This window comes from Oenanthe melanoleuca, chromosome 7, assembly GCF_029582105.1.
Source record: "Oenanthe melanoleuca isolate GR-GAL-2019-014 chromosome 7, OMel1.0, whole genome shotgun sequence".
NCBI lineage: Eukaryota > Metazoa > Chordata > Aves > Passeriformes > Muscicapidae > Oenanthe > Oenanthe melanoleuca.
This window is the reverse complement of record NC_079341.1, coordinates 3,204,849-3,220,675: the sequence shown is the minus strand read 5'-3', so window position 1 is coordinate 3,220,675 and position 15,827 is coordinate 3,204,849. Positions and strand designations below refer to the sequence as shown.

The following is a 15,827-nucleotide window of genomic DNA, read 5'->3' as shown; positions in this document are numbered from 1 at the left end:
TGCATTTTCATGTGTCTCCCAACACATTTGATGGTCTGCAGAAAGGACACCCGTTCTGGAGAGAACCTGGAGGACCTGCTCAAAGAGCAGTTATCCAGAACCAACATCCAAACTTCCAGACAAAGCCTCCTAAACTGATCCCTCTCAGTGGCAGATCAGCACTCTAGGCTGCTCTGGGGGCAAGTCTTATCACTGACCTGACCTACAGTCATGCAAAAAAAATTTGTTCTTTTGCTTTGATCTGGGTGAGCTGAAGAATTTTCCTCAGTGAGCAAAATTCCCTTCAGTAGATGATTCAAGCCTGAATCAGTGGACACATTACTCCCCTAGTGTTATTATTTCTGAAGTGTCCAGTTGCAGCTGATATTCTCTTTTCTAAGTGTCAGACATCTGCTAGAAGAGGTAGGTGAGGTTTATCTGTTGTGGACAAACCCGTACATACACACAGACACTCATGGGAGCTCCCTCCCCCTCAAAACTTTGTTTTACAGCTCCCAACACCTGGAGATACTCAGATTCCCTTACAGTCTGAGGGAGGAGATGTCACTAAGCCTTGGCAGCAGATCCTCTGGAGTGTATGGCGTGCCCTTGCACCTGGCATCGGAGTCGCACAGCACCGTCTGCAGGAACGGGAAGAAGCCTGCACTGGGGAGGTTTCGGGGTGCAAGATAACCTGGAGGAAGAGAGAGAGAGAAAATGCCATTGTGATGATGAGGACATGCACTTTCTGGCCATGTGTTTCTGTCAGAATGTGCTATTTTCCCTTCCTAAACGACAGGGCGGATTCTCAGTTTCGCTGAGGCTCCTTTCACTGGCAGTACCATCTGCCAAAGCCCACTACAAGCAACCCCCCCAACACTGACAAAGCCATCACAGGCTATTTAACCACACAATGGTGTGGCTGGGAAGAAATCTTGAAGGTTGTCCAGTTCCAATGTGACTCCCACCAGACCAAATTGTCCAGGGTCCCAGTAAATAGGAAGAAGAGCCAAGCTATTTGTTCATAGGATACCTGTCAGTCCTGAACAATTGCAGATTTCCCCCCTTCACTCCAAAATCCAAGAAATGACAAGGCAAGAAATGACAAAAATCCCCTCAGATTAAGATATCCTAATTCTGCCTTTGAAAAATAAAATGAAGTAAAAGCAGGCACATGGCCCGAGCAACCTGGAGCACCCATGAGAACATGCTCTCCAAGGATTGTTGGATTGGTTTCTACACAATGCCACAATCTTTATTTCCAATCCAGGCTGTTAAAACAGGGCTTTGTCTCAGCTTTTACCACAGGAAGGGGCAATGGGTCCAGGACCAACAAACATCCTCTGCTTTTTGTGCAGAGCTGCCCTGGAAAGGCAGAGGAGCAATCCATCACCACCAGAGCAGCTCCAGCACCATCTGCCTGGTGGCCTGGGCTGCTGGCAGCCAGTGCTTTGGGATGGGCTCTGTGTCCCAGTCTCCTGCTCCTGCAGACATGGAGTGGACCTGAGCAATGAGCCCCTGGAGTGTTTTATGTGCCACTTGCCCCTGCTGCTCGCTGCCAGCCCGCAGAGTTCAGGGCTGCCCTTCCTCTCGGAGACAAACGCTCTCATAAATCCCCAAACCCTTCTGCTGGCAACATATTATTTAAAATAATCATTTGGAAAATTACCTGGCAAAGGACATTGCTATTATTTCTGCTGTGGAAAGGAGCCAGATTTGCTGCAGGCCTGCAGGCAGGTTTGTGGTAATTGATTACCTTGCTCCTCAGTCTTCAAAGATGACCTGAGACTCTCACCCAGGCACAGCTTTATCTCTCACCCCTCCAACAAGGACACAGTACCACATCTGTACAACATTTATTCATTATTGCAGTGGTCAACCCCCAGAAGCTCCCACAGGGCTTGGCAGGGGTAGGTGGAGCCCACAGCTGTTGGTCTCCTTGATGGAGACTGGATTTTCCTGAGCTTTCCTCAGCACAGCTGGTCACTGCATTTTTGGGTCAGGACACAAGTTTAAACTCATGGTTTAGCATGTTTTGCTTTGGGCAAAAACAGCAGCAACCAGCAGAGAGGTCTCTGAGACCTGCAGAGGTACAGGAACCCACTTTGATGGTGTGTGATTCTCTTGTACACCTCAGTGGAGAGTTAGGAGTTCAGGAGAGAATTAAAGGACGTGGATACCTGCCAGAGAAGAAGGCTCCCTGCTCTGGGAAGCTTCCCCCAACACTGCCTGCATGCCTCAAGCCACATCAGGAGTCACAGCCCTCCCTCCCTCCTTCCCCCAGGAGTCACACAGCTGGCTGAACCAGCTCCTGGCATCCCCAGAGCACCTGGAGATCCCTGCAGGCAGAACTCCTGGTGCAAGCACCCACCCCTCTGAAGGTGGTGTAGGGTCATTGATCTGCTGCCCACGAGGGAAACTTCAGAGCACTTTAATCTGAAGCATCTTTGAGTGAATATCCCTGCTGTGCCCGTGGTGTTTGCCCTTTGGGATCACCAATTACAGCCCTGCACAGCTTTGTGCCCTTTCCTCTCATCTTCCTTCTGACCTCCCATGCAGGGCATTGACTTGCACACCAATCCAAAAATGCACAGCACAGACCTCACTGGATCAATGTGCCCACCAAAATGAAGCTTCAAAGATGTGGGAAGCCATGGGGCTTGGGATGTGTAGGAGCTCCACCCTTCACTGCCAAAAACCACATGGCCAGGAGCCAAGCTCATGTCTCCCAGGAGATGAGGAGCAGCTAAAGCTGGATAATTCCTCAGGGTGAGGATGAGTGGGGAGCACAAGGATGGGTCAGGGGAGCACTGGTCTTCTTCAGAGGCATGGGAGATGTTTACAGAGGTGATTAAGCAAGAGATCCTGATCAATCTCCAGGTCAGAGGAAGACACTTCCTTGAGGTGCAAGCAGCAATAACAAATTCTAGGATTGGGGCTCAAAGGTGGCACACTTTGAACTAAATGGGCAATTAAACAATCAGCTGCTCTATCACAAGTGAAGTGCTCAGCACCAGAGCACAGCGATGGTATCAGTTCCTCCTTCCCTTCTGAAACAGCAGCCCCAAATGTACAGAGGCAGGAATTTGTGGCCTGCAGTTTGGAAGTGCTGCCACTGGTGCCTGTGAATTCATGGCTGGCCCTGGTGAGGCTCTGCCAGCTCCCAGCAGGTGCTGGGCAGCCAAGGGGCTGACCCACCCCTGGGCCACTGCAGGTGTGACAGGAGCAGTGGCAATGCCAGGGAGGACTGGCCTGGCCTCTGAGAGCAGCTGGAGAATTCAGGAAGTTTTCTGACAAAGACCATGGCACAGAAAAATCCAAAAGTCTGGGCCAGATTGCCATGTGGTGTAAGTTAGACCCAGGCTGGTTCTCAGCCCTGCACCCTGCAAGGAAGGAATTCACTGATGCCATGAGATTGATGCTCTCCCTGCTCCATCCCCTTGTTTGTGGTGAGATGAGACCCCACAGAGGCACAGGGGCTGTGCTGCCCACACAGGGGCACCAGCCAGGAAATGTGGCAGAAGGAGAGCTGTACCCTCTCTGCAGGTTTTAAAGGACAGTCTTTCCACAGGGATAGTTCCCAATTTGAAGTGTAACACCCCCACCAGACTTTTCTACTGTTGGGAATCCCTTAGGCTTCCACAGCAGCTCCTTCTCCCACTCAAACCTCAAATCCAAGCCCAACCTTATGATCCCACATCACACACTAGAGCAGATCCACAACACATGACAAAATTATTTTTTTTTTTCAATCTCCCCACTGCCTTTAGCTTTAAACCTCTTAATTTGCTAAAACTACAATTTCCCTTGAAGGGTCTCTCTACCAGTGAGTCAAGGGGGAGAGATCACTGCACCCACTGCTGCCACATGTCTGAGCTGAGACATCACCCTCTCACACCTCTGGCCAAATTGACACCTCTAAAACCAAAATCCAAGCCCAGATCTGTGTCCTGTTAGCAAAGACTGATCCTGGGTGTGCCAGCAGCAGAACCCCAAGCACAGAGGATTTTACTGTGTCTTCTGACACAGAGTTTTGATTTCCTATCCCCACTGAGAGAAAGGCTCCAAAACTGAAGGGAAGAGGAATCTCAAAGGGCAGAGGAGGCTCAGTGCTGCATGGGCTGTTCTCCCTGTTCAGGAGCATCTAACCAGGCCAGCCACATCTCCAAGAGCTGGAGAGAAACAAGGCATGCAGAGCAGTAATAGTAAACATAATTTACCAATTAATGCATGCATGCCACTGGAAATTCTGGCTTTTCCCCATTTGATCTCATTCAGAATAAGAAAAAAGAAAATTAATTTATCCTATTTTTCTCAACATTGTAAATTCCAGCACACTTCCCTTCAACACAAGGAAAACATTTTGTTTTTTTCAGGTAAAGGTGCTTGGTATAATAGCAATGAGAAATGTCAGGGTGGTTCTACATGTCATACAAGAGGGATGAAAATCACTTCTTCACTGTGGTCTGTAAGATTAATTGAAATGAACCCAAATGTTTAAACCTAAATGGACCATGTTTCATGTTGCCACCTTGATTTTGCTGCTTCCACTGCACTGAGGTTTGTGGATTTGCATTACAGCTGAGCCCAGCCATTTGCTGATCCAACAGGAATTCAGCAGATCACAGGCACAGCACCATGAACACAGCAGCTCCCAGCTGAGTTCTTCTGGTTTCTACCCACCCTTGGCTTAGTGTTGTATCACCACCACTCCTTGGGCATGAAAAAATTATCTTGCCTTCAGAATTCACACACTCTGACACTTCCTATGCTCCAAATTCCTCCCATAGTTCATAAAAAAATCCATACAAACCTCAACTCTGCCACTGGTGAATTGGAGGCATCAATGAGCAAATGGCTTCATTAGGAAGTATTGTGTTTAATTGAAAATGCATTCAGTCATTGCCAAATCATACGAGGCCACATCATAACTGGGACTTTTCAGCTAAGGAAAAGGTGGCCAAAAAGTGGTTTGATAAAGAAATAAATAAAGTTAAGAATCAGTGATTAAAAGGGTGAAAGAATGATCAGTGAGATCAGGACATAACCAGCAAACAGGGCTGAAAATACCTTTCTGTAACAAATATCAAAATGTTACACAGGATAAAGCATGATTTCAAAAGAATTAGGCAAATTCACAAAATAGATTTGTCAGTGGCTACTAAATACTTGGATTAAACCCCTTCAGCTTCTGGCTGAAGAAATCTTAAACCTTTCAGGATTTCATCCCTGAGCAGTGGGAATCTAACCCAGAGCAGCAAAAACCCCAAACTGTTCATCAGCTGTGATCCATTCTTATCTCAAGAGCCACCAAAACTTCTAGTGAGGATATTTCCTGCCCTGGTGACCTCCTGCCAAATTTCTATGCCAAATATTTGGCTGTGTTTGTGCACACACAACCTTCTGGCTTCCCTTCTAGTCCTTCTCATTGACACACAGCATCACTGTAAACTTTATTATTCTGCTTTTTTCTACAGCCAAAGAGACAAAAGTGCCTTTTTCATGACATGACAAAGATCCTGTTTCCCTTCAACCACATGCAACTGCCCATTTCCATCTATTTATCAGCAACAACTTAAGCTGCCTTTTATTTTTTTTTCCACAAAGCTTTGTGCTAATGCTAGGACTTTGAATCTCTCTCCAAAAATGAAACCAAATCATCAAATCTATGGGATGAGATTAATTTTTAAGCAGGGTACTTTTCACACATGAATACCCAGCTGGCTTATGCCTCACCTATTAAAAGAGAATATTTAATTGCCCTGGCACTTCTATTGCTGTGACATTTCAGTGCAATTCTTTTTTTTTTTTTTTCCTAATATCTAATCTGACCCTCCTCTGGCATAATTCAAGGCTGTTTCTTCTCATCTTTTCACTTGAGATATGGCAGAACAAACTGATCCCCACCTCACTGCAGCCTCTTTTTGCATCTCCTGATTTTTGAAATGAAAGCCCAGCAGGATCCCAGATAAACCCATTCAAGCCCCCTGGACACCCAGTGTGGCTGGGTGGGATTCAAAACCTTGCATTTTTTTATCTTTACAGCAAGAGAATCCTTGTTTTCTCAGGATGTCCTCAGCCTAGGACACAGCAATCAGAGCAGCAGACAAAAAAAGCCAGACTCCTCCCTCCCTCTGTGGCCTCTTATGGAAGAAACATTTCATTTCATTGCCCAATTCTTCCCCCAGGCACTTCAGGCTCTGCAATAAGACCAGCCCAGAGCAGACAGCATCTACTTCCATGCTTTATTCAGACTGGGCAAGCTGGTTTTGCTCGCCCACAGACCTTCCACTTCCACCTCCTTATTTAATAAATTAAAAATCAGCACTTGGATCTGATCACATCGGGTTCATGGACCCATCAGGGAGAACATAAAGAGCAGAGAGCATAAAGATCACAAAGGAGCCCAAGAGCAGCAGGTGTAAAGGAGGAGAAAGAACCTCCAAAGCAAAGACAGGAACAAAGGAGAGGAGGTGGAACCTGGAACCCTTGGAAAAGGTATTGCAAACTCAAGGTGGGGAAATGACAGAGCTGAGGGGGCTGGCAGTGCTAGGAAGGGATGCTCCACTGCCTGAAGCACAAACACACCAGGAGAAAGCAGGAATTGCACACCAGCCCTTTTCCTAGAGGGCTTTTTTAAAGCAGTATTTATTGCAGACAAGGCTAACCTGGTTTTGTAACACAGCCAGGTTGATCTTGTCTGTATGTACTACAAACAGGACCTAAGAAGAGCAAGAAACTGGAACCTAAAAACTCAAACTCATACCTAGGCAAAAAAACCTGCACAAAAATTGTGTTTACCCAACCAACATCTTCCAATGCCCAGGTTTAGATTCTTCAAACAAAAGTGACCTCCTTCCCAGAAACACAGGCATCAACAGCTGCTAGTTCCAGTCTAAGCCAAGCTGCTCAGCACCTTTGGAAAAATACTTCTGCCCTTTTAGATCCCAGCACCTGGACTGAGATGTTTCAGGAAGTCAATTAGAGTTAAGTGACCGCCCCAAGGCCCTGCTCCAGTGGGGAAGGAAAAAGCACAGTGGTAAATCAGGAGTTCCCAGCTCCAGCTCTGAACGTCCCCAGTCACACCCCAGAAAGGTGGAAGAGTCTGTGGAAAGAAAGGGAAGCATTGCAAACATCACAGTGCTCCTTTAAGCAATTGATGTCCAAGACAAGGAGCTGTAATACATGCAAGGAGATCAGTGTATGTGTCTCTTCCAGCAAATGTGGGGTTAATTAAAATACCATACCCCCTTCAGCTGCTCCCTAGCACTACAGAATGGAACAATTCATACCAAAGCCAAAGACTTGATGAGGAATTTTCCTAATCACTGCAGAGGGGCGCTGCCAAAAATCTGATGTGCAAGAAAGGGGGGAAAACTGACAGAAAATAAAGGGAGAAAATGAGGCAGTGTAAAGGAACACAAGGAGTGGGGCTGCTCCACTACAGGCAAGTGGTGAGGGAGAGCCTGAAGTCTGATGTGTGCCTGTCTGTGTGCAGAACAGGCTGAACCCTGGGGGTGGATTGGGACTTGTATAAATAGCCATGACTTATCCAAATGAATGGAGTGGCCTGTGCAGCTGAGCCATCCTCCCAGCTCCCTGTAATTAGCATGGGAACCCATTAATTTTTCCACATTACTGGGAAAAGGGATGAGTACAGGTGCCTCCAAATTCCTATAAAGTACAGCATATTTTCAGAGTTTTCTCACCTCCAGGTGAGAGATCTCTGCTCAGGGGCTCGTCCTGGCTTTTCTCTCTGAGAGAATGCAATGCACCCTTGCAGGCATCTCCACAATGCTGGAGAAATCTGGGAGGAAATTCTGGGAAGAGGTGAAGGGTGGGAAGTGCTTCACTGGGAAAAGTTCTGCCAACGAATTCCCTGGTAGAATTTGGTGGATTTAAGACCAGATTTAAGAGCATAGCTACTTTCCATGAAGATGAACTGTCTGTGAATGAGGCACGGGTTTCAGAGCCCAGCTGTGAGCGCTTTAGGAGCAGAGCAGGGGTCTGACAGGAGTGGGGTTTGTCCCACATCCTCCCCACATCCCAGGAGGGGTAACCACACCCACCGGGAACACTGAGGTCGAGCTGGCAGCAGGGGAGAGCAGGAAAGGGAGAAATGGGGTGGGGAGGGTGTGACAGGGTGTGACAGGGCTGGTTAAGGCAAGGAGCATAATTGGGCTCCTCTGCAGACTGAGTGGGCTGAGCCCTGAGGGACAGATTCTATCTCGTACACAATTCCCATACCTTGCTAAAGCCTGTAGGATGGAAAGGGATTTCTGTCCCTGCTCGAGAGAACAGGTGACACAGGCACACAAGTCTGGATGATACCATCAAACCCAGTGGCTTTCACCTGCAGGCTTCCAGTCCAGACTCTCCTGTTCCACACATACACATCCCAATGCCTCCCAGCAAAGGCAAAGGCTGAAACAAAAAGGCCAAAAGTCACAACTGCAATCTGAATAGTAATTTGGATGGGGATCTTATTTGTAAGACTCTGGGATCATCACAGAAACTGGGTATGCAGACAGTGAAATCTCTTCTTCATTTCTCCTGACAACAATTTCTGCTCACCTGGAAACACATCATCAAAGAGAATCCCTGAATAAAGAAGAGAGATTGGGTTTTTTTACCTCCTAGATACAAGATGCTTTTGTTGTGAAGAAAATGATTTATCAAATTTCAGCTCCTTGTTTTCCTCAGCTCTTAGTTCTCCTATGAGCACCTCTTGAGTGGTGACATTTATTTGGCATGTCATTTCCCTCTGAAGCTCAGCCTGGCACAAGCTCCCCTTGCATTAAGTGCTGCACAATATAATTCAGCACAAGCAACTTGCTCCTGCAAGAATCCCTTGCCATTTGTTCACTCTTGACTGATATTTGCCAGGTAATTTCTCTACATAATCCTCCATCTATTCAATGTGTATTAGCTGCCCTTCAGAAAAAAATTACTGTCTCAAATTTGAGCTGTTTTAATTGAAAAAAAAAATTAGATTTCATGATATTTCTGTGGCCCTGAATACACAAGATAAGCTTACAGAATGGGATTTTCTGTGGGGTTATCTCTAAGGCTCCCAACCTCAGCATCTGAGTAGCTCATTCCTCCTCTGTGCCATTGATTCTGCACTTCCTGACTCTTGACAGCAGAACTGGAAACAGCTTCTTGTCACTGCTTAATGATTCTGTCTTAAGGCAGACACTGGCACCCAGCATAAGGTGAATTTTATGAATAAAATTAATAAAATCCCCTCCTGTAATAGTTTTCCTAGACGTGTCCACCCCCGCCTGCTTTTCTATCAAAAAGGAACTTTCCCAAGTGATTTCCCTTTTGCTTTTCAAGCAAAAAGTTTGATACAGTTGTCAAAAAAAAAAAAAATAGTAATTTTCAAGCAACTGCTCTTATTTAACTATAACAGCAGCAGAAACTGGCTGTTTGATGCTCTGGTTAGCATCCTTCTCTATTCCCTCAGGATTCTTAGATGGTCTCTGAACATCTGGATCACAAGAACACACCAAAACCCATTATTTTCCAGCAAAAAAAAAAAAATAAACCCTTTCAATAGGGAGCTCCTATCATCCACTGCTAAGAGAGACACTCACACACTTACTGAGACTTGTAGTAAAATAAAATTAATCTGCAGAAGGAAAGGGAACTCATCCAAAGACACTGCCCAGCCTTCCCCTTTCCTGCAAGGCACAGCTGATGTTTCTGCCTGCAGTTCATAAGATTATTCCTGTTAATTCACTAAGGCAGAGATGTGATCATCCAGAGCAAAAACCCTCCAAATAAACGTAGATTCAAACTAATGACTGTGTCAAATAAAAGGATAAATATTTCCCCATCCAGACGGATCTCTTGACATCCAGCTTATGTGATTTACTGGGGACAGGAAGCACAAGTGATGGGGCAGCGTGGGAGGTCTGCCATTTCCACACTTGGCAAAATCCAGGGTTTTCACAAAGTACAACATGTCCTGTCTTGCCTGCCCCAACTGGTTCAAGGGAATTCAGGAGAACTTGGAATATCTGACATGCCTAAAGAGGTCTTTTGCTGACAGCTGATGGGCTTGGGGTTAAAAAATGATCCCAACACATCAAGAATGTCCTTTCCCATTGAAGAATTCCTATGATACTTTCAGGAAGAACTTGCTTTGGCTCTCCATCCCTGCCTACAGAGGAATGAGTTTCTAACCAGAGAATCACACCTCACCAGGGTGAACATTCCCAGTGTTCAGAGGCAGATCCCAGTATTGGGAGCCAGCTGCTTGTCTCCTCTGCTGCCAGGCACTCTCCTCTCCTCCTGCACCAGTCTCCCTGCCCCAAATCCAAACCCCCAACCTTGCCCATGCCAGCCCCATGTGGGTGACCCATGGTGGTGCCCCTGCCATCATCAGGTGTTGAAAATCTTTAAGGTCTCTTCCAAGCTAAACTATTCTGTGGCTTTATCACTTGATCCAACTCAAAGCTAACACTGTGAAAGATCAAAAAGCTCCCAAGTGGATGAACTCCAGTGCTGGGACATGCTTCTGGTGGTGGCAAGGACTCAGTGATCAGCAGCAGTGCTTTGGAGCAGACCCTCTGCTCTGAGATGGACACTTCTGACCCAAGGAGCAAGGCTTGCAAGCCAGAGCCAGCTTGAGCAAACTTTCACCCATTTGACCCCCAGCAACCACTGACCCACCTAAGGAGCTGCTGTTTTTATTACAAGGGGCTCACATGCACCAGGAGCCAAGTTATCACTCTTCAGCTGAGCCTTAGCAGCAAGGTGCTCATTTTTTTAATGTGCACATTTTGCCTGTGGCATGCACAAGGTAAAACCTCTCACATTGACCAGTCTCATGTTTGCCTCCTCACCTCCATAATCACATTTTCAGCCTCTGTCCTCACTCATATTACTGAGTAAACTCTCCCCCAGCTGCCCTCTTTCCCCTCAGTTTATCCTGGAAATTCATATTGCTGTCTACACACCAGTATCTGAATAAATCTTGATGAGACAGTTCTTTAAGGTTGTTTTCTGATTATAAAGCTAATATGGGAAAAAAAAAAAAAAATCTTCAGAGGAGCACACCCATTTTTATTTACAGCATGATGCATCCCAGGAAATCTCCACTGGAAACTACACGGAGCCAAATTTGTAAAAGCAACAAAACACATCAAATGAACACATCAGTCACTGGAATGAGAACTAAACCCCACAGACATAAAAACAAACCAGTTACTTACAGTTTTGCTGTGGTTCTGGAGGGAATTTGAGACGGATAATGGCCAAGATTATGAAAACAACCACAGGCCAGGAAATTAAAACAAACGACCATACCTATAAAACAGCAATGAAAATATATCGGTTATGTTCATGGCATTGATGTTACCCAGAGCCTGGCTGGAATGAACAAGCAGTGCCCTGAGTGAGTTATAAGGTGCATTGTAAATCACACAGGTCTTGGCATGCATACAATTAAAATCCAGGCATTATCTATTCAGGAAGAAAAACTACCGAAGATTTTAAGAGCAAAATAACAAGGCTGAAAGCAGCACAAGGTTTTCAGTTTGGCTGATAATTATGGGGGACAGTGTTTACCCAGCTTTGAGGCACTGCTATGTCACAGTAAAGGCATGCTGGGAAGCACCAACCAAAAGATAAAGCAGCTGCAGTGTAAAGCTTGGTTTCACTTTCAGTGAAATTATGGGTAAATAGGACTTCGAGTGAACTACACCCCAAAATTAAATGTCTGACAAGCCTACAGCACTTTTCCCCCCAAAAAAAATTTAGCTGTTTTTCACAGCTAGAAGGAAGGATTTTCAAAGTGGTCATTCACAAGTTGTGGAGCTCAAGCAGGGTAAAGGAAGAGGGTTTATGGATTTGTGCAACCAGCCTACAGAACACACATCTGAACCCCCATCAGCAAGAAAAAAACCCTTATAAGAGCTTCAGCACAAATCCCTGGCACCTTTCCATCTCCAGACTCTAGCAGTCCATACAGAGGAGCTGAGATGGCTCCCAGAATGGTTTTGGTTAAAAGGACATTAAAGTTGATACAGTCCTACCCTCAGCCATGGCAGGGACACCTTCCACTATCCCAGGTTTCTCCAAGCCCTGTCCAACCTGGCCTTGGACACTTCCAGGGATGGAGCAGCCACAGCTTCTCTGGGCATCCTGTGCCAGGGCCTCCCCACCCTCACAGGGAACAATTCCTTCCCAATATCTAACTTAAGGTGGAAGAGAAATCATGTAATATTGCCCTAACGTGTTGAAAAACACATGTACATGTATAGAACTCTTGTCTCTGAAGTGAGGGTTGCCCCTTTCAATGGACAAGAATTATGAAAACACTAGAATTAATTATCTAGTATAGTAAACCTCTCTAGGGAGGATGCCCAAAATCTTAAAATACAAACTTGGAGTTTTGTGAGCTAGGAAATTGTAATTATTCAGATAATCCCCTGCCTTTGCACTAGCTGGTGAGCTGGCTACCATGTTTACCAGATTAAGATTTTTCCATCCATCAGTAGTTTAACTGAAACTATTCTGTGCTACAAAATTGCTGTTCTATCTCCACGCCAATTTTTAGAACTGCAAAGATGTCTCTCTTCAAAATAATCCCGTTTTTCATCGTGGTGTTGCTATTTTTTTCAGATCAGCACCTATTACCCAAAGCTGTTTTTCCAAAGCAATTCCAAGCCCATAACCATATTTTCATTTCCTCTAACACTCACTGGAACATAAAGCCAAACAGACAGACAAACAAATCCTGGAGAACAACTCAGCTTGAAGATGGTTGTCCTACAGCAGCTCTGTCTCTGTTGTCCCTGATGAGGTGACTCAGGCTTGAAAGTAGGAGCAAATTCATGCCCCAAAATAGGCAAGTGACAGACATCAAACCACGAGGCACCTCCCCACACACCCCTTCAGAGGGTGCTCCTATAATTTCAGCATTCAGTCACATTTTAGCCTGGGCAGACAGAACCCTTCCTGCTTTTCCAACCTTTAACAAGATCCATCCCTGACACTGACATATTTCAGTAATTTTTTATATCAGATGCTTTCCCTGTAATCAGTCCCCAAACACCCAGTTTAACTGTGATTAATTCTCATGCAAATGGTGTTATTAATGTGTCCTCCTTGTTCAGCACCACACAGGCTAAAGTAAAATTATGGGGTAACAGCACAGAAACTGATATTAGTCAGAAGCTGCCTAAAGGAAGGGCTGGACATCTGTCACATTCCTGGGACAATAAATGAATACTGATTGTTCCTACTCAGGAAAATCGTTGTCTCTCCCCATTTTGAGCTACAGTGGTGCTTGCACTCCCCACTTTCCATGTCTTCTCTCAGTATCTCTGTGACTTAATTTGAGTTAATAGCAGCTGGGCACACGAGTTGCAACATCACAGCATTGCCACTGTCCCAGGCATTTCTAGTGAACAAAAACAAGACAACCACCCTGGCCAAACTGCTTGCAGATGGAACATGTTGACTGCAATGGAGCCACAACCAACCTCAGCCTGGCTCTTGAGACATTAAGAACTGTGATGTAAATTGCATAATCCCATAGTTGCTGGATTATTTCACTGCTAAAAGTTGATTTAATCTCTCAGAGTTTACTTAGGATCTCAGCATGAGCTCACATTTTCTCTCCCCCTCCTGTCTCTGTTTAAATAATGAAGTGCAACGTGCAAGAGGCACCAATGTCTCCAGCTCTCTTTGGCACTCAGGCCTGACTTTGTTCCCAAAAAGATCTGAGTTTACCTCCTCACACCCTCCTCAGTCTGAGCAAGCTCCTAATTTGGAGCAAGAGAGGGAAATTAAGGAGGGCTGCAAGGCATGCCTGCCATAAAACAGTCAGCAGTGGCCAGATTTTTATTTTAATTGACATTTCAGTTCCACAGAGTTGATATTTCAACTCGACAGGAAACCAGAATTAACAGCAAGTCAGACTGTGGTCAGAAGCACAGAGAGGGCTTAGGTGGCATTTACTCTGGGTACACAAGAGCTAAAAAGGGACCCAAACTTTCTGCTTTTAACGAGGCTGTAACAATTTCTCTGGAGAAATTAGAGGTAATTTATTGGGATTCTTCTGCACCTCAGGAAAAGTGTATTTTACAGTGGTGAAGAATGCTCCAAGGTGCTCAGCATATCCACAGGAGTCAGAGGCACTCAGCATCTCTCTGAATCAGCCCCCACAACCAAGAGATAGGGCAGGGTAAGCTGGAACAGATCTTGCAGAAACACACAGTCACAAAAGGCCTTTCACTTCACCCCACATCACACCCTCCATGCACATTTCTCTCTGCTCAGCACTTCCTGTGCCTGCCAAGGTTTCCATTCCACCAAGGAGAGTTTAAACCCCACCATAGAGCACAGGTTATGGTGGCTCCTGCTGAAAATGTCACACACAGCTGTAGCAAAACTGGACTGGGACAAAACTACTGCCTCCCAAAGGGACATCTGCTCCCTGATGCTGCTGCAGCTCAGATCACCCTCTGGACATTGCTGGCAGTGGTTTATCCTTTGGACAGAAAGGTCATTGGGGTGTTTGATTTGCAGCACACTGGACTGCACTGGAAATCTGTCCTACCTGCATCTCTCAGAGCTTCTATTTTTGTTATCCATCCTTTACAAATGGCTCTGTGTAAGCACAGCCCATCACCCCAAATCCCAGGGGTTCTTCAGAGGCTGCACCTTTACAAACGGCTCTGTGCAAGGGCAGCTCCATCACCCCAAATCCCAGGGGTTCCTCTGAGCTGCACCTTTACAAACAGCTCTGTGCAAGGGCAGCTCCATCACCCCAAATCCCAGGGGTTCTTCCGAGGCTGCACCTTTACAAACAGCTCTGTGCAAGGGCAGCTCCATCACCCCAAATCCTAAAGGTTCTTCAGAGGCTGCACCTTTACAAATGGCTCTGTGTAAGCACAGCCCCATCACCCCAAATCCCAGGGGTTCCTCAGAGGCTGCACCTTTACAAATGGCTCTGTGCAAGGGCAGCCCATCACCCCAAATCCCAGGGGTTCCTCAGGGGCTGTACCCCAGCCCCAGGGCAGCAGAACTGCAGTCTGCCCATGAGCCTTGCATGGTTCTGTTTGCACAGACATTGCACTGAGGGAAGAAGACAGGCATCACCCATGGTACCCAGTCTGGACTCCTGAGCTTCCCACAAAACTCCCTTTCCCTCCTGTGCCATGTCTGGTCCTGCCACCCCCCTCCCATTCTGGCAGCACAGCCTCCCTCTCTGCAGTGCCCCCCTCTCTCCTCAGCTCCTGCTGTCTCCAGCTTCTCCCTCCTGCACTCCTCTGTCCCCACACTCACCAGCTGCCTCTTGACACTCAGCCAGTTCTTCCAGAGCAGGATCCTGAGGTGCTGGGAGAGTGCAGCCATCCTTGCCAAAAGTGAGGGGTCTGTGTCTTCCTCCTCCCCACGCTTAGGAGGCAAAAGTGGAGGCTCTAACCCCAAAGGGCACCCAGTGTCCAAAATCCAGGCCTGTGCCTCTTCCCCACAGCATAGCTCTGGAGCAGCTACTCCATCCACTTGTGGCTGCTGTACTCCCAGGAACTGTGGCTCTTGTCCTCCCAGCAATAGCTCCTAGCAAATTCAACAGGTTCTTCCTCTCTGGGCGGGCAGAGGCAGCAGCCTGCCTCCACTTGTGTTAATTACAATATCCAGCCTCTCCTGGATGCTCCCTGTCCAAGCCCTAACCGATAAAATGGATAGCATTCCAAAAAGATGCTTCTGGCTTAAACAAAAGGTGATGCATGCCTCCTCCTCCCCATGATGAAACTCCCTGTCTGCCCACACACGGCTTCTGCTGGAGAGGTGTCATCAGCAGCAGAGTTAGGCCACTTGCCAGGCCAGTC

General features: G+C 46.5%; 1 protein-coding gene across 1 annotated transcript in view; it reads right to left on the bottom strand.

Moving 5' to 3' along the window:
* The window catches only part of ABCA12 (ATP binding cassette subfamily A member 12), a 76,037-nt gene extending 60,686 nt beyond the window's left edge, over positions 1-15,351 (bottom strand). Inside the window, exons 1-3 of the mRNA XM_056496706.1 lie at positions 15,283-15,351; positions 11,202-11,295; positions 526-673 (exon numbers count right to left, since the gene is read on the bottom strand). Of these exons, the coding sequence (XP_056352681.1) occupies positions 526-673; positions 11,202-11,295; positions 15,283-15,351 (311 nt within the window). The remainder of the gene's footprint in view (positions 1-525; positions 674-11,201; positions 11,296-15,282) is intronic.
* Between the last annotated feature and the right edge of the window lie 476 nt (positions 15,352-15,827).